Below are 19816 nucleotides of genomic sequence, written 5' to 3' on the forward strand. Positions count from 1 at the left end.
ACACTAGCGTTTTTCTTTTCCGGCATAGAGTTCCGTCCTAGGTGCTCTATACCAGAAAAGAACTGATCAGGCATATCCCCATGCATTCTGAATGGAGAGTGATCCGTTCAGGATGCATCAGGATGTCTTCAGTTCAGTCATTTTGACTGATCAGGCAAAAGATAAAACCGCAGCATGCTACGGTTTTATCTCCGGCGAAAAAAAACTGAAGATTTGCCTGAATGCCGGATCCAGCATTTTTTCCCAATGACAATGTATTAGTGCCGGATCTGGCATTTAAAATACCGGAATGCACCCGCACTAAATCCGGACCCATTCACTTCTATGGGGCTGTGCACATGAGCGGTGATTTTCACACATCACTTGTCCGTTGCGTGAAAATCGCAGCATGCTCTATGTTGTGCGTTTTTCACGCAAAGCAGGCCCCATAGAAGTTAATGGGGCTGCGTGAAAATCGCAAGCATCCGCAAGCAAGTGCAGATGCGGTGCAATTTTCACTTATGGTTCTTAGGATGAAAGTCTATTCACTGTATTATTTTCCCTTATAACACGGTAATAAGGGAAAATAATAGCATTCTTTAATACAGAATGCTTAGTAGAAGGTCAATATAATAAACATTATATACACCCCAGTATAATAAACATTGGTGGCGCAGTGCGCCCCCCCCCCAATATGATAAACATTGGTGGCGCAGTGCGCCCCCCCAACACCCCAGTATAATAAACATTGGTGGTGCAGTGCGCAACTCCCCCCCCCCCCCCCACACCCCAGTATAACATTGGTGGCGCAGTGCACCCCCCCACTCAATATAATGAACATTGGTGGCACAGTGGGCAGTGCCAATGAGGGTTAAAAAATAATTAACTCACCTCCTCCAATTGATCGTCTCCTGTTCTTTCTTCAGGACCTGTCAAAGGACCTGTGGTGACATCACTGTGCTCATCACATGATCCATCACCATGTGATGAGCTCAGTGACGTCACCACAGGTCCTGAAGAAAGAACAGGAGACCGGGCAGCTACGCGATCAACTGGAGGAGGCGAGTTAATTTTTTTTAAATTATTTTTTAACCCTCATTGGCACTTCCCACTGAGCCACCAATGTTTCTTATACTGGGGTGTTGGGGGTGCGCGCGCTGTGCCACCAATGTGTTTCTTATACAAATACAGGAGGCGGGTGCCGGAATCAAATAGCCAGCACCCGACCTTTGTGACAGGGAGATGCGCTCAGCGGCAGTTAACCCCTCAGGTACCGCAGCTCCCTGTCACAAAGGTCGGGTGCCGGCTATTTGATTCCGGCACCCGCCTCCTGTATTTGTATTACAGCCCCTCCTCCTCCCGTCTCTTCTTATTGGGGGCGGAAGCAGCACAGGGGGAGGGTGAGACTCCTTCTCCACTGCGCTGCTGAGAATTCTAGAGTCTGACTGACGGTTCTTTTAACTCAAAGAATCGAATGAGTCTCTAAGTCGGATCTTTAGATTCTTAACCTGTGACTCATTCGATTCTTTCTTAGACTCCCTGTACAGTGCGACTCAGACTCAGAGCTGCTAGTGCTTGCCTTGCCTCAGCTCTGATTGGTTGGTGGGCGGAGGAGGGGAGGGGCTGGCAGAAGCAGCTTCCACTCTAGGATCAGATTACACTCCTCCCGAGTCCCTCCCTTCCCTGCTGCCAGCGGCTCTGCTATTGTGTGCTGTGACTCACTGACTCAGGCTGAGAAGAACATCGGCGGCAGAGAACTATCAGCTCCTGTGCCCCACCGCTGTTCAACTGCAGAGCTGCCGCGGAGGGTCTAGTTGCAAATGGCGACAAGACTAAAAAGTCTTGTCACCATTTGTAAATTCTAAGTCGCATTGGCGACCATTTTGGTCGCCATCTGGAGCCCTGCCCCCGAAAATGGAAAAACACTTTAAATCAAAGAGGTGGGGCAGTTTTTGATTTAATCTATTTTTTCTGTAAGGCAGATAGTATTAACAGAGAAACAAAATTCAACAATTCTTATCCTGCTTGTGTTTTTTTTATATCCCATGTTTGGTCCTAGTGTGCAACTAGACTCATACAATATTTTTTTTATTATTGTTGTCACCATATTCCAAGACCCATAACATTTTTCCTTTTCTATAGCGGCAGATTGTGAGGACTTGTTTTTTGTGGGACAGACTGCAATTCTTACATATGACTGAAATTCGGAAAGACTTTAAATAGAAGCAAAACAGGCTTACCTAAATGTCTGGCAGTTGTTAATGATGGCTATTATATACTGGACATAACATGCAGGAAGCTGCCGGTTCCTTAAGTGATCCTCTTTATAGAGCTGTGCTTCCTCACTGTACCTGTAAATGGAGACACATTATTCCTGTGAGCACCCATAATAAAAATCCGAGCAAGTAGCTCTCTAAAGGGATTCAATATTTAGAATAACTTTATATTTCAGTACATACTGTAACTGCCACAAACTTCCAGTTAACATATTTTATATTATAATGCAGATGAAAACCACTAGCGACTGAACTGCTCTGAAAATGAGAATGTGGCCTATTTGTACCTATGGAACTGGCTGTCCTGTTGCATGTGCGCCTGGCAGCTGAGGGCATCTGTGTTGGTCCCATGTTCATATGTGCCCGCATTGCTGAGAAATATGATGTTTTAATATATGTAACCAAGCCTCTAGGAGCAATAAGAACATTGCAGTTACTCCTCGAGGCTCTGCTCTCTCCGCACTTTGATCGAAAGGGCCAAGCAGGCATAATTATGTTTATACTGCCTGGCCCTGTCAAAGTGCAGAGGGCGCGGAAATTGCACAGTAACGGCCAGGCCCCCATTGCATGCAACAGCATCATAATGGCCAACGTCTGCAACACTGTCTGACTAACCAGCAGCCAATCACACTAAAATTGTACTTTCAAAAAGGAAGTTGAAGGAGAGCCCACTGTCTGATATGATGAATTTGGGAGACATGTAGTAACATCAGTAACTAATACGTGTCCATACCTGTTAAGAAACGCATTCATTTGCTGCAGGCACAAGTGTAAAACCTTCTTCTTCAGCTCTTCACTAATCTGAGCTGCTACTTGTAAATTTTGCTCAAACATCTAAAGAAAAAATACATTTGTTATTTATGGATAAAAGGACGTTAAAGATTCTGTACAATTTTGTAACCGGCAAGCCATTTTTTTGTGTTCGGATTTAATTTTGTTTGACCTTTTCAGGACCGGGGATGTGCACAAAAACCCTAGCTTAGTTTTACATACATATCCCTCTCTCAAAGATACTGGCCCTGATTTAGTGTTTCTTCACTCCAGAATTCTGGCATCAAAAAAGTGGGAAAAAAGAGCTTTTGCGATTTTTTTTGCACTCTCTTTCCATTCACTCCAGTTTTGTAAGGGCCCTTTCACACTTGCGTTGTCCGGTTCCGGCATAGAGTTCCGTCGTCGGGGCTCTATGCCGGAAGAATCCTGATCAGGATTATCCTAATGCATTCTGAATGGAGAGAAATCCGTTCAGGATGCATCAGGATGTCTTCAGTTCCGGAACGGAACGTTTTTTGGCCGGAGAAAATACCGCAGCATGCTGCGCTTTTTGCTCCGGCCAAAAATCCTGAAGACTTGCCGCAAGGCCGGATCCAGAATTAATGCCCATTGAAAGGCATTGATCCGGATCCGGCCTTAAGCTAAACGTCGTTTCGGCGCATTGCCAGATCCGACGTTTAGCTTTTTTAGAGTGGTTACCATGGCTGCCGGGACGCTAAAGTCCTGGCAGCCATGGTAAAGTGTAGTGGGGAGTGGGGGAGCAGCATACTTACCGTCCATGCGGCTCCCCGGGCGCTCCAGAGTGACGTCAGGGCGCCCCAAGCGCATGGATCACGTGATCACATGGAACACGTCTTCCATGCGCACGGGGCGCTCTGACGTCACTCTGGAGCGCCCCGGGAGCCACACGGACTGCAAGTATACCGCTTCCCGCTCCTACTATGGCAACCAGGACTTTAATAGCGTCCTGGGTGCCATAGTAACACTGAACGCATTTTGAAGACGGATCTGTCTTCAAATGCTTTCAGTACACTTGCGTTTTTCCGGATCCGGCGTGTAATTCCGGCAAGTGGAGTACACGCCTGATCCGGACAACGCAAGTGTGAAAGGGCCCTAATGTGGGTAGAAAAGTCGGTGTAGTTATTTTTCAACCAGATTTATCATTGAAACTTTTTTTTTAAGTCGCAGTCTCACTCCGGTAGGAGAGTGAATTAGGAAAACTGGAGCAACATTTTTAGACAAAAGTGTTATGTTTAAAGGGCTTCTGTTATGTAGCTGACTGACATTAGCGATGTGCTAACGTCAGCAGTACATAACAGTGTTCTTTATACTTTTGTCCCTGCCGCCGTTCTCCTAAAAAACACACTTTTAAAATATGCTAATGAGCCTCTAGGTGCTATGAGGGCGCTGATTCAGCACCTAGAGGTTCGGTCTACTTAACATTTATCCCGCCCCACTCGTCTTGAGTGACGACCGAGTTAGCTGGATCGCTGAAGAAACCCAGCGCCTGCGCCGTCCACTTCTGTATGCGGCGCAGGCGCTGTGATTGAAGGACGCACTCCTGGTGCCGGCTTCCTCACTGCGCCGACTACGTCACAGTGAGGAAGCCTTCACCAGGAGCGCGTCCTTCACTCACTGCGCCTGCGTCGAATACAGAGGAAGCCGGGACCAGGAAAGCGTCCTTCACTCACTGCTTGCGTTGAATACAGAAGTGGATGGCGCAGGCGCGGGATTTCTTCAGCGATCCAGCTAACTTAACATGCTATACTCCACGATGATCATGCACTTCTCTTAACTGTTAATACACATGCAAGCAGTCTTCAGTAAATGACACAAAGCCATCTCTTCCTCTATTCTCTGGCATCACAGATCAGCAGTAGAAAGATCACAGGACAGTTTTACTACATTCTATACAGAGAGGATGGGCTGGCACAGCCAGGAGTCACATGAACTGCAAGCCACACTGTGTCCATACTTGGAATGAAATAAGAATACAAGTAATGTACTTGAACACAAACACTAAGGGGGTCATTTATTAAACAGAAATACGCCTAAATTAGGTGTATTTCTGTCGCAGATTTTAGCGCAAAGGTGATTTGCGCCGCAATCTGACTTCTCCCCGCTCACGCCAGGTCTAAAAAAGTGGGCATGACGTGGGCAGCCCCATCTCACTTACCATTTTCTATGCCTGTTTTAGGCGTAGAAAATAGTCTAAATGTAAGACATCTTGGAAGCTGTCTTACGTTACATTTAGAACTGGCAGTGGATCCGCCAAAGTTTTGTTTTCATAACTCCGGCAGATACACCACCAGGTATAGGGCTTACGAAGACCAGCGTCTAAAACGCCAGTCTTAACCCTGTCCCGACCAGCGCTGTACTAGTACGCGCTGGCCGGGCCTATAACCACCTCAGCCCCCCTAGCTTAAACACCCTTAATGACCAGACCACTTTTTACAATTCTGCACTACACTACTTTCACAGTTTATTGCTCGGTCGTACAACTTACCACCCAAATGAATTTTACCTCCTTTTCTTCTCACTAATAGAGCTTTCATTTGGTGGTATTTCATTGCTGCTGACAGTTTTACTTTTTTGTTATTAATCGAAATTTAACAAAATTTTTGCAAAAAAAAGAAATTTTTCACTTTCAGTTGTAAATTTTTGATTTTTTTTTAATCTATATATAAATTTATATATATACACAGCTATATATAAATTTTTCTCTAAATTTATTGTTCTACATGTCTTTGATAAAAAAAATAAAAAATGTTTGGGTAAAGAAAAGAAATGGTTTGGGTAAAAGTTATAGCGTTTACAAACCATGGTACAAAAATGAGAATTTCCGCTTTTTGAAGCAGCTCTGACTTTCTGAGCACCTGTCATGTTTCCTGAGGTTCTACAATGTCCAGACAGTAAAAAAAAAACACAAATAACCCCATTTCGGAAAGTAGACACCCATCCTTAGAAAGTCTCATATTCCACTAACTTGTGACAAAAAATAAAAAACTTCCATGAACTCACTATGCCCATCATGAAATACCTTGGGGTGCCTTTTTCCAAAATGGGGTCACTTGTGGGGTAGTTATACTGCCCTGGCATTTTAGGGGCCCAAATGTGTGCAAAGTAGTTTGAAATCAAAATCTGTAAAAAAATAGCCTGTGAAATCCGAAAGGTGCTTTTTGGAATGTGGGCCCCTTTGCCCACCTAGGCTGCCAAAAAGTGTCACACATCTGGTATCGCCGTACTCAGAAGAAGTTGGGGAATGTGTTTTGGGGTGTCTTTTTACATATACCCATGCTGGGTGAGAGAAATATCTCGGCAAAAGACAACTTTTCCCATTTTTTTATACAAAGTTGGCATTTGACCAAGATATTTATCTCACCCAGCATGGGTATATGTAAAATGACACCCCAAAACACATTGCCCAACTTCTCCTGAGTACGGCGATACCTTCTTCTCACGCTTTAGGGCCCCTAAAATGCCAGGGCAGTATAAATACCCCACATGTGACCACATTTTGGAAAGAAGACACCCCAAGGTATTCAATGAGGGGCATGGCGAGTTCATAGAATTTTTAATTTTTTTTTGGACAAGTTAGCGGAAATTGATTTTTTATTTTTTTTTCTCACAAAGTCTCCCTTTCCGCTAACTTGGGACAAAAATTTTAATCTTTCATGGACTCAATATGCCCCTCACAGAATACCTTGGGGTGTCTTCTTTCCAAAATGGGGTCACATGTGGGGTATTTACACTGCCCTGGCATTTTAGGGGGCCCTAAAGCGTGAGAAGAAGTCTGGAATATAAATGTCTAAAAAAATGTTACGCATTTGGATTCCGTGAGGGGTATGGCGAGTTCATGTGAGATTTTATTTTTTGACACAAGTTAGTGGAATATGAGACTTTGTAAGAAAAAAACAAAAAAAAACAATTTCCGCTAACTTGTGCCAAAAAAATGTCTAAATGGAGCCTTACAGGGCGGTGATCAATGACAGGGGGGTGATCAGGGAGTGCATATGGGGTGATCACCCCCCTGTCATTGATCACCCCCCTGTAAGGCTCCATTCAGACGTCCGTATGTGTTTTGCGGATCCGATCCTTGGATGCGTGGATCCGTAAAACACATACGGACGTCTGAATGGAGCCTGACAGGGGGGGTGATCAATGACAGGGGGGTGATCAGGGAGTCTATATGGGGTGATCAGGGGTTAATAAGTGACGGGGGGGTGTAGTGTAGTTTGGTGCTACTTTACTGAGCTGCCTGTGTCCTCTGGTGGTCGATCCAAGCAAAAGGGACCACCAGAGGACCAGGTAGCAGGTATATTAGACGCTGTTATCAAAACAGCGTCTAATATACCTGTTAGGGTTAAAAAAATAAAAATAAAAATAAAATAATAATAAAATAAAAAAATCGCATCTACAGCCTGCCAGCGAACGATCGCCGCTGGCAGGCTGTAGATCAGCTCACTTACCTGCAGTTCCTGTGCGCGCGTTCACAGGAAATCTTGCGTCCCGCGAGCTGACGCGTATATGCGTCGCTGAGCCTGGGAGAGCCGCCTCCGGACCGCGATCCTGCGTTAGGCGGTCCGGAGGCGGATAAAGATGGCGCTTGCTCCTGAGCGGAGTGGGTGCAATAGCCGCATGTGGCCTGCTGTTTCTTATAGCAGACACCCACGGCTAATGTCCACAACCGGCAGTCATTATGGTACTTAAACCAATGTTAAAATTTTAAGATGCCGCTATTATCAGTTACCTGGAAAACGATGGCTGGCAGAGTGGTCTGGTAGTATCCATCTTGATCCGCTTCAGGCTCTGTGTTTTTATCCCAGTCCTTTTTATCTGTCTCTAAGGCTTTTCTCAGCCACCCAATGATATTTGACTAAAGATACATAATCAGAAGTATTGGTTACATTTGTATGAACGCAAACCCAAATGCTGAAGCAGAAAAGAAAGAAGCGCAAAGCTCTCTGTATAAGTACCGCATGCTGACTGGTTATGGTCCGTCTGGAGATCGTATCTTCTGACCATGGTCCATAACCAGGAAAGGCACATACTAATGTGCACAATGCATTCTCAATATGCCTTTAATAGATTCTAAACTACCCCTTTTGTTGTATTTGCATCCAAGCTGCAATGAGTCCATACACACAGCCCTTCCCTCAAGCCTACAGAAGGATGGTCATATGACCGCTCCCTCTAACAAAAGGGGTTGTCCAAGTTATGAAAAAAATAAATCTAGCACTGAATATCTGATGGGCAACAATATATAACTAAGCTAAGAAAGTTTTAGGCAAATATATACAGGTCCTTCTAAAAAAAATTAGCATATTGTGATAAAGTTCATTATATTCTGTAATGTACTGATAAACATTAGACTTTCATTATTTTAGATTCATTACACACAACTGAAGTAGTTCAAGCCTTTTATTGTTTTAATATTGATGATTTTGGCTTACAGCTCATGAAAACCCAAAATTCCTATCTAAAAAAATTAGCATATCATGAAAAGGTTCTCTAAACTAGCTATTAACCTAATCATCTGAATCAACTAATTAACTCTAAACACCTGCAAAAGATTCCTGAGGCTTTTAAAAACTCCCAGCCTGGTTCATTACTCAAAACCGCAATCATGGGTAAGACTGCCGACCTGACTGCTGTCCAGAAGGCCATCATTGACACCCTCAAGCAAGAGGGTAAGACACAGAAATAAATTTCTGAACGAATAGGCTGTTCCCAGAGTGCTGTATCAAGGCACCTCAGTGGGAAGTCTGTGGGAAGGAAAAAGTGTGGCAGAAAACGCTGCACAACGAGAAGAGGTGACCGGACCCTGAGGAAGATTGTGGAGAAGGACCGATTCCAGACCTTGGGGGACCTGCGGAAGCAGTGGACTGAGTCTGGAGTAGAAACATCCAGAGCCACCGTGTACAGGCGTGTGCAGGAAATGGGCTACAGGTGCCGCATTCCCCAGGTCAAGCCACTTTTGAACCAGAAACAGCGGGGGAAGCGCCTGACCTTGGCTACAGAGAAGCAGCACTGGACTGTTGCTCAGTGGTCCAAAGTACTTTTTTCGGATGAAAGCAAATTTTGCATGTCATTCGGAAATCAAGGTGCCAGAGTCTGGAGGAAGACTGGGGAGAGGGAAATGCCAAAATGCCTGAAGTCCAGTGTCAAGTACCCACAGTCAGTGATGGTCTGGGGTGCCATGTCAGCTGCTGGTGTTGGTCCACTGTGTTTTATCAAGGGCAGGGTCAATGCAGCTAGCTATCAGGAGATTTTGGAGCACTTCATGCTTCCATCTGCTGAAAAGCTTTATGGAGATGCAGATTTCATTTTTCAGCACGACCTGCTCACAGTGCCAAAACCACTGGTAAATGGTTTACTGACCATGGTATTACTGTGCTCAATTGGCCTGCCAACTCTCCTGACCTGAACCCCATAGAGAATCTGTGGGATATTGGGAAGAGAAAGTTGAGAGACGCAAGACCCAACACTCTGGATGAGCTTAAGGCTGCTATCGAAGCATCCTGGGCCTCCATAACACCTCAGCAGTGCCACAGGCTGATTGCCTCCATCCCACGCCGCATTGAAGCAGTCATTTCTGCAAAAGGATTCCCGACCAAGTATTGAGTGCATAACTGAACATAATAATTTGAAGGCTGACTTTTTTTGTATTAAAAACACTTTTTTTTTTATTGGTCGGATGAAATATGCTATTTTTTTTAGATAGGAAATTTGGGTTTTCATGAGCTGTATGCCAAAATCATCAATATTAAAACAATAAAAGGCTTGAACTACTTCAGTTGGTGTGTAATGAATCTAAAATATATGAAAGTCTAATGTTTATCAGTACATTACAGAAAATAATGAACTTTATCACAATAGTATGTACACCGCTGATACACACAGGATCTTCCCCCTACCTGTTCTTGTGCAATGCTCTGCAGAACTCCTGTCAGCTACTGTGCCCCACATTTGTCTCCTTACTGCCTGCAGCTACTCAGTAAAGCCTTCAGCCCTGAGTCTGTGCAGCTGAAGGGGTTAATGTTTTTCCAGAAAAATGGACATCTGGTGTACAGACTATTATCTGATCTCTCAGGCTTGTGCACAAATCATCATCAGAGCAGGAAGAGAAGCTGACATCACAGGTCATGTGACCCTCAATGAAATCTGAGAAACCAGCCACCGGAGATAACGTAAGTGAATTGTAAGCGAATTGTAAAGTCCTTATATTTGCCTAGTTAGAAAAATAACTCAGACAACCCCTTTAAACAGAAACGTTGGGCAGATTCATTAAAGGTTTTATCCTAGTTTTAGAGCATAAAAAAGTTGCAAATTATGGCCCACACCATATCTGCACTACGAATTGTGACTTTCTATATTCCTCACCACTTTTCAAAAGACTGCATGGTCTGCAACAGCCTGACAGATTGTCGAATTTACACCATAACTGGCTTAAATTACATGCAAATCTACCTTCGCTCACAGCTAGCAAAGATTCATTTTTCTTATCTTGCTCTGCTCTTTACAGGACTGATTTTGAAACAAAAGACGTTAAAAAAAAATCTGCGTGTTTTTTCGTGCAGTTTTTGAGATGTCCTTTTTTTTTTTTAAACAATGGGTTCAATACAAAGGTGAATTTGCAGCTTTAGGTGTTTGAAGCAGATCTGCACTAAAAACACACACAAAACACATGGACTGACTTGGAGCTGTTTTTTTTCAGCTTCTTATTCATTTCAATGGGAGATTCAGCACTGATTCTGATCCAAGATAGGGCATGTTGCTTCATTTTTTACAAATCAGAGTTTTTTTTTTAGCAGATTTTGAGGCAGAAACGCTCCAAAATCAGCACCTAAAGAACTCTGTGTGAACTGGCCCAAAGACTGACATATTAAACACCAGTATTAATAATGAATCCGTCCCTTCTATTTAATAGGAGGACTTAAAGGGGTTGTCCAGGTTCAGAGCTGAACCTGGACATCCCTCCATTTTCACCCCGGCAGCCCCCCTGACATGAGCATCGGAGCAGTTCATGCTCCGATGCTCTCCTTTGCCCTGCGCTAAATCGCGCAGGGCAAAGGCATTTTTCTGAGTTCCGGTGACGTACCGGGGCTCTCTATGGGGCTGACAGGAACCCCGGTGACGTCACCGGCACTGATGGGCGGGATTTGGCTCTGCCCTAGCCAGTAAAACGGCTAGGGCAGAGCTAAAGCCCGCCCCTCAGAGCCGGTGACGTCACCGAACACACCGCTGGGCGGAAGTTACCGCCCGGCAGTGTGTTATTGTAAACACAAGAGCCTGTGCCCTGCGCGATCTAGCGCAGGGCACTGGAGCGCATCGGAGCATGAGATGCTCCGATGCCAGGCTCAGGAGGGCTGCCGGGGTGAAAATAAGGGTATGTCCGGGTTCAGCTCTGAACCCGGACAACCCCTTTAAGTCCTAAAATCCTCTACATTTTCCACTACACCCCAAAGCTGAACTCAAAGTACTGGAAAAGAAATTTGGGCTCATCTATACTTACCGGCATGAACACTGACTTGCATGACTACAGACACAAAGTTGAGGCCAACAGACAGTCGTGACAACTACTCTAACTGTTCAGAGGCAGTGGTCATTATTGACCGAAGCATCTGAGGGGGTTAAACTGCAGGGAACCCAGTAGTAATAGCACTCGCCAGCTGTATAATAAAACTGATATCTGCAAGCTATGGCGTAAACATATCACAGTGGGGTAGTAGTATGTGAGTGAGAGGGAAGTGTTTAACGGTTTTCCAGAACTTTGATATAGATGACCTCTTGTTAGGGAAATGGTACAACGCTAAATGCACCCAAATTCCGCCATACATGCCTTCCACCACACTTATTATAGGTTTAAGACACTTGACAAGAAGTCATGGTTTAGAGGAAAAGGCGGTTGAAATCTGTGGTCTAATGTTAGATAAAAATGTCTTGGGGTCTATTCACATGCCTGCAAAATGGGTCCGCATTGGTTCCGCAATTTTGAGGAACAGGTGCGGACCCATTCATTTTCAATGGGGCTGGAATGTGCTGTCCGCATCCGCATTTGTGGATTCGCACTTCCGGCTCTGCAAAAAAATAGAACATGTCCTATTTTTGTCCACAATTTGTCCGCAGAAAAGGCATTTTCTATGAGTGTACCGTCGATGTACGGTCAGCAAAACACATACAGACGTGTGAATCGACCCTTAAAGGGAACCTGTCACCGGGATTTTGTGTATAGCGCTGAGGACATGGGTTGCTAGATGGCCGCTAGTACATCCGCAATACCCAGTTCCCATAGCTCTGTGTGCTTTTATTGTGTAAAAAAACTGATTCGATACATATGCAAATTAACCTGAGATGAGTCCTGTCCCTGACTCATCTCACATACAGGACACATCTCAGGGTAATTTGCATATGTATGAAATCGTTTTTTTACACAATAAAAGCACACAGAGCTATGGGGACTGGATATTGTGGATGTGCTAGCGGCCATCTAGCAACCCATGTCCTCAGCTCTATGCACAAAATCCAGGTGACAGGTTCCCTTTAAGGTGAACCAGATTTATCCTACTGCATGAGCTACCGTGATAAATCTGGTGCATCTTTAGACTAGGGCTGAAATGTTTACTCAAATCGAGTAACTTGACACCAAAAAATCCTTGATGCAAAACTGATGGCAATGAGGGAGAAACTGATGGTGCCGAGTACTGATGGCAAGGGGGGCTGATGAGTTTTTATAGAAAATGTTCTTTTAATTAGTTTTTTCTTATTAGAGTACTCGATTAATTGGTAGAATACTTGATTACTAAAATAATCGATAGCTGCAGCCCTACTTTAGACTCCCTACATATCATACAGGATTAGCAAGTCTGCCATGTTGTTCCTGTACTGACAATACTTGGATTCATATATACTGTATATATAGCCAACTATAGAAATAGAAGAATGACACCTTACTTTGAGAGTCGCCATGTACTTCTGGAGAAGCTGGTCTACAATGTCTTGGGAAAGAAGAGGCTTCATAGTCTTTACATCTACTTCTGGAATCAGTTCTGCATTTCCCATCATCTCTGAACTGTGACAGAGAAAAGAACAAATCTTTATTCCTTGAGTAAAGAATAAAATGTCATAAAAAACATTAAAAAAGGACAATTTAAGCCAAACTTCTAAAGACAGGTTTGACTAGGATGAAGCATTATTTCCCACTATACCCAGGTCATCATCTTTATTGCTTTAGCTGCCCAGTCCGAGCAGAAAAGGGAATAAGGTCAACCTGGGTGATTTATAGTCACATGTGGCAAATTTCTGTGATAATCCCATCTGAGGGGCTTGCATGTGATTGCTGCAGATGAATGGAATGGATTTTTCAGTTGTGCAGATTTCTGCAAAGAAGAAGAATCTACTGTACATCTCCTTGCAACCATCAGTGAAAAACACATTACATCCGGATTCCCATTCACTTCTTTGGAGCGAGAACGGAGTTACAAAACGCACACTATAGACCATGCTGTGAATTTTCCTGAAAGCAGAGATGATGCGTGAAATGAATGGGTCAGGATTGAGTCCAGATGCTATGTGATCGCTACACGCATATGGAAAACTCACTCATGTGACAGCGCCCTAACACACAGTACCAGTTGTACGCCTTATTCTGGATCACAGTGTGACATGGATGTGTGACCCAATGAACACTGGCCAGGACCCATAGCCAGGAGTGAATCCATAAAAGAAAAAAAAAAAAAAGGATCAAAAACGGACACAAAAACTGCAAGTGCTGATACCTTTCATTTTTATAGAAATCGGCGTAACCTTTACCGAGTCATAAAAATACCTAGTTAAGCCCCATTCACACAACCATATTTTGCTCCTCATCCGATATGCATTTTTTGCGGAATGGATGCTGACCTATTTCAACAGAGCTGCAAAAAATGTGCTCAGCGCATCATGTGCTGTCTGCATCCGCATATCCGTTCCACAGCCCCACAAAAAAGATAGAACATGTCCTATTCTTGTCCTTCTGGCGGACAAGAATAGGCATTGTTACAATGGGTCCGCCAAAAAACAAACGGATATGAGACGGACTTCATTCATATTTTTTGTAGATCGGCATTCTGCCGACTGTGAATGCGCCCTCAGATTCTGCTACGTTCTGCCATTTGAGATATTCTCTGGCAAAGTTTGTGTATTTTGCTCATCTCATACACAAATAATTCTAAGTGTATAACGAAGGTTTATTTCCCCGTTGGCTTCACCTAATGTGTACTTTGCTTTACTGTAGTGAGAAGATGCAAATTACCCAACATAAAAACAAACTGCAAGAACCCTGTGCGTGATGGGGGGGAATCCGACCGTGATCTTCTGTAACCTTCACCCCCAATCACTTCACAAACCCTCCGGTAAATCATTCATAGACCAGCTCCATTTTCTCTTTAGTCCCAGATAAGGACTGATGGCTTTGCAGTTGTGATTACAGGGGTTTCTCACTGTGGAACGGCAGATTTAGACGAGTGGACAAGCATTAAGCCATTTGAAATCGATGACAGACCAGCATTTTCATGGATTTATTATCGTCTACAAATTAGTGTCATAGATCCCCATGTTTTCTTCAGTTCATTAAAAGCGAGTAGGAGATTGTAGCATGAGCTTGTCTTGTGCAGGGACTTGCCTATACATTAGCTTTCCTCCAGAAGGAAGAATATAGTCTCTTTAGTGCTAACTATGGGTAGGTACCCTGTAAGTCAATGTCAGGCAGATAACAGAGACCCCCATTTGTATGCATCTATTGCCTATGCACAAACAGGAAAAGACCTGCTGGGTAGGGAGAAGATGGAAGAAAGCTACCGGGTACACACTTCAAGTCTCACTCTTTAGAACACTATGGAAAAAACTGTTCATTGTAATGATGTATACCGCTAAGGCTAGGTTCACATCTGCATTCACAGATATCACAAAAAGAATAGAAATGGATGATGCAGCAGTATTTTGTTTAGAAAAGCGGGAGTACTCCTACTGGAAACCTGGCCGACCCCATTAGTGAATGGATCCGTCAGGCAATGGCAGTGTCCGGTGAGGACAACACAGAATATCGGAATCTGGCCGCAGAGGTGCACATCCAGGTTTCAAAGCTCATCACAATACATACTTACAATAAATGGTTAACAAAGACTGTTCAAACCTTAGCAGCATTACCTATGATAGGTGTTCAAAACCCAAGTGAGGAGGCTGACAATCTCATTAGCTTCAAGATCTTCTGATGCCAACTCCTGGATCCGAGAGGACAGAGCTTGGTGATACAATTCTAACATCTTGCTGAATATATTATAAGTCGGGGGAAAACATTGCACCATTAGATTCTTAACTACTATGAGATCATCCAGCACATATCGGCGGATAATTTCCAAATGGCGGACCAACCACATCTTATCGGACTCTCTGGTTTCTGCCTGACTGCCCTCAATTCTGGTTCCAATGGTTTTTTCCAGAACCAGAAACATCTTTTCTTTCCACTTTTTAGGTCTTCCTGGAGGAATAAAAGCAGTCTGTTTCTTCCTGTCCACCATGCGGCGGTCTATTTTCTCCTCCCGCTCTATGATGCGGACAACGGAGACAAGCAAGGTGGGATCCTTCCGAACAGAGGTTATGCATCTCTGTATCACCATCCACAACTGTTTAGCCAGCTCATCGGATAAATGCTGAACTTCCCCAAAATAATTCTGAATTAGGTTCATGTCATGAGTATTTTTGCTGTCCATCCGGTATTGTTCGTACATCAGGTCATCGCGAGAACATTCCAGGTCCATCAAATTCCGATGTGCTTCCAATAGTTCCCCTTGTTCAATGAGATCCTGTGTCTCTTTTACTATTTCTGGCACTGTAAAATAGCAGAGAAACTTTTAGGTTTTGGGATAAAAAAATAAAATAAAAAATAATGATATAAAGCAGCAATTGTTTATTACATGCTGGTTAGGCTGCTTTCACACTAGCGTTCGGGTTTCCGTTCGTGAGCTCCGTTTGAAGGAGCTCACGAGCGGACCCGAACGCAGCCGTCCAGCCCTGATGCAGTCTGAATGGAGGCGGATCCGCTCAGACTGCATCAGTCTGGCGGCGTTCAGCCTCCGCTCCGCTCGCCTCCGCACCGACAGGCGGACAGCTGAACGCTGCTTGCAGCGTTCGGGTGTCCGCCTGGCCGTGCGGAGGCGTGCGGATCCGTCCAGACTTACAATGTAAGTCAATGGGGACGGATCCGTTTGAAGATGCCACAATGTGGCTCAATCTTCAAGCGGATCCGTCCCCCATTGACTTTACATTGAAAGTCTGGACGGATCCGTCCCAGGCTATTTTCACACTTAGCTTTTTTTAGCTAATATAATGCAGACGGATCCGTTCTGAACGGAGCCTCCGTCTGCATTATTATGGGCGGATCCGTTCAGAACGGATCCGCCCGAACGCTAGTGTGAAAGTAGCCTTATTCTGTACTGTTAGTATATTCTAGAACGGTGGTTCTCAACTTGTGGTACAAGGCACATACTGCAGTGTGAGGTGGTAAGCGGGACTGCTCCAGCAAGGTGTTAGAGAGCCTCTGTCAGCATGATCAACCCTATTAAACCAGGGTTCATCCTGCTGACTAAATACCTTTCTTTTGTCTGCATCTAAAACAACTGCAGAGATATCTACCGTATTTTTCGCTTTATAAGACGCACCTGATGATAAGACGCACCTAGGTTTTTGAGGAGGAAAATAAGAAAAAAATATTTTGAACCAAAAGGTATGCTTTTGGTAGGTTTTGAACTAATGGTGGTCTGTGGATGACGCACTGTTATGGGGCATCTGTGGATGACGCACTGTTATGGGGCATCTGTGGATGACGCACTGTTATGGGGCATCTGTGGATGACGCACTGTTATGGGGCATCTGTGGATGACGCACTGTTATGGGGCATCTGTGGATGACGCACTGTTATGGGGGATCTGTGGATGACGCACTGTTATGGGGGATCTGTGGATGACGCACTGTTATGGGGGATCTGTGGATGACGCACTGTTATGGGGGATCTGTGGATGACGCACTGTTATGGGGGATCTGTGGATGACGCACTGTTATGGGGGATCTGTGGATGACGCACTGTTATGGGGGATCTGTGGATGACGCACTGTTATGGGGGATCTGTGGATGACGCACTGTTATGGGGGATCTGTGGATGACGCACTGTTATGGGGGATCTGTGGATGACGCACTGTTATGGGGGATCTGTGGATGACGCACTGTTATGGGGGATCTGTGGATGACGCACTGTTATGGGGGATCTGTGGATGACGCACTGTTATGGGGGATCTGTGGATGACGCACTGTTATGGGATTGGATGACGCACTGTTATGGGGGATCTGTGGATGACGCACTGTTATGGGGGATCTGTGGATGACGCACTGTTATGGGGGATCTGTGGATGACACTGGGGGGGAAGGGGGGGGATCAGTGAATCACCCGGGGGGGGGGGGGGTCTCGATCTGTGAATGACACTGAGGGGGGAGCTGTGGATGACACTTATGTCATTCACAGATCCCCATAAGTGTCATCTACAGATCCCCCATCAGATGCATCAGTGTGGAGGGAGGAGGCAGGGACACTCATGGCGGGGCCCGATGCAGTGACTACGCTTATACACCAGGCCCCGCAACTGTTAAACATTTAATCTTATCTATTTGTATAAGCTCTGTACGGTACTTACTGTAGTACAGTAAGTAAAGCATTAAGACGCCTGCCCCAGCTCCCTCTGTCATGCGCCACCTGCCCCAGCTCCCTCGGTCATGCGCTTTATAAGTGCGTCTTATAAAGCGAAAAATACGGTACATTTTATTCATATTCAAATTAGCACGTTGGAGCAGCAGGGGGTGGGGCTTAATTGGAGCCCTTCTTTTGTAACACCTCCGCACACTACCCCTCCCTATGATTGACAGGGCTAGACACAGCAGGCTGTTCCCACGCAGAATGCAGGGAATAACCAAACACAAACCAATGCGCACAGAGATATTTGTCCAGCTGATTCTTATTTATTTTATGCACCTATATAGCGCTAACCTATTCCGCAGCGCTTTAAAGACATTAGCACAACTCACAATCTAAGGTTCCCATCAGTATCTCTTTGGAGTGTGGGATGAAGTACCTGCAGATGTTGTTCTTAGTCAGATTCAAACCTAGGACCCCAGTGCTGCAATACACCAGTGCTAACCACTGAGCCACCGTGCTGCCCATGTTCTTGGCCTATTGAAGGATCTGTGAAGGATCTGGCATACTGTTCCTGACTGGAACAACTTGCCAGATCTGTAAACCTCTATTCTCAATGTAGTAAAGCTATGGCATTTTATTATGGGTTAAAGGACAGAGGAAATTTTTTTTTTTTTTACTGGCAAACATTATAAAGGGGGATTTTCCACTACTGGCACATATTAAAAGGGGGCATTTCTTCTTAACTGATGCAATTATAAGGGTTCATTTTTTCTACTTGCACACGCAATGGGGACTTTATTACTGCTGGGGACACTATAAAGGCGGAATATTTAACACTGGGGCCCTCTGCGGGGGCCTTAATACTACAGCGGGCATTATGGTGGTCTTCATAACTACTGAAGGGCACTTTGGTAGGCGTTATAACTACTTGCACTATAGGTGGCATTAATACTACTATGCCACTACAGACGGCCATTTTAGTAGGGTAAATTATTAAAACTGGGGACTTAATTACTAATGGGAGACCATGGGAAACATTATTACTTGCACAAAGGAGTACATTATTATCAGGTGCACTGTAGGGGCATTATTACTACTAAAGGCACTCCAGGAAAGAATTACTACTATTGGTGGGATTTTTGAGACATTATCACTATGGGGGCCCCCTGGCACAGTATCAGCCTAGCAGTCATTGTTGGGAGGCACTATGTTTGCGTCACTTGTCAGGGGCACTATTTGCTTGGCGCAGTTATTTTTGAGGGCACTGTGTGCCAATAATTATTGAAGGAGGCACTGAGTCATACTGTTTTTTTCAAGGGGATTATCTGATTCTGCAGTATATTGCTGGGGAGCACAGTGGGCACAGTATTGGGGGTAGCATGATGGGGTGTTCAGAAAGTGGGAGGATGATGGAAAAGTAGGATCTTGCAGGACAAACCTGGAAGAGATAAGTCATCATGGTGGTCTGGTATGAATGGAGATGAGGAAAAATAATGTCTACATTAGAGGAGACATCACTGGATGTAAAGAGGTATGTAGTGCTCCTGTATGTTGGTAGCGCAGTGAATGTAATTTAAAAAGTAATAGTCATCCATCATGGGTCCTAATCCATCATGGGTCTGTCACTTAGAAAGATTAGTGTTGCATGCTGCGCTATTCTTTAGGTCACATCTGAAGGAACTGCTGTCAGAGGCATAGAACAGAGCACGACCGCGTCATGATTATGGCCTTATTTTATTACCATTTATCACTGTCGCTTCCTTGGGGGGTAACTTGGTTTGCACTTCTTGTCATTATGGGGTATATGGAGTGAAAACGAAGAGAAACACTAATCTAGAACAACTTTACACCAATTATTCTGAATCAACAGAAATATAACCCTCTTTATACCCTTCCACCCTCCTCACAGCGATTACAGGTCATAGGAGCATACATCTCTATTTGTAAAATGGGAGCCTATTATCAATGGTAGTTTATTATACTATATATACTATACATATTATGTTTTTTTTCCTGGTTCTAGCAGCATTGTTGGGAATAGCTTCCTAAACAACACAAAATGACAACC

At 44.4% G+C, this 19816-nt stretch overlaps 1 protein-coding gene across 2 annotated transcripts in view; it reads right to left on the reverse strand.

The window, feature by feature from the left end:
• EXOC3 (exocyst complex component 3) overlaps positions 1 to 19816 on the reverse strand; it is a 42571-nt gene that overhangs the window by 6716 nt on the left and 16039 nt on the right. For both annotated transcript variants that reach the window (XM_044292747.1, XM_044292748.1), the window contains exons 4-8: positions 15213 to 15894; positions 12981 to 13098; positions 7777 to 7902; positions 2989 to 3089; positions 2220 to 2330 (exon numbers count right to left, since the gene is read on the reverse strand). In XM_044292747.1, the coding sequence (XP_044148682.1) occupies positions 2220 to 2330; positions 2989 to 3089; positions 7777 to 7902; positions 12981 to 13098; positions 15213 to 15894 (1138 nt within the window). The remainder of the gene's footprint in view (positions 1 to 2219; positions 2331 to 2988; positions 3090 to 7776; positions 7903 to 12980; positions 13099 to 15212; positions 15895 to 19816) is intronic.

The sequence above is a fragment of the Bufo gargarizans genome, chromosome 5 (assembly GCF_014858855.1).
Source record: "Bufo gargarizans isolate SCDJY-AF-19 chromosome 5, ASM1485885v1, whole genome shotgun sequence".
Lineage (NCBI taxonomy): Eukaryota > Metazoa > Chordata > Amphibia > Anura > Bufonidae > Bufo > Bufo gargarizans.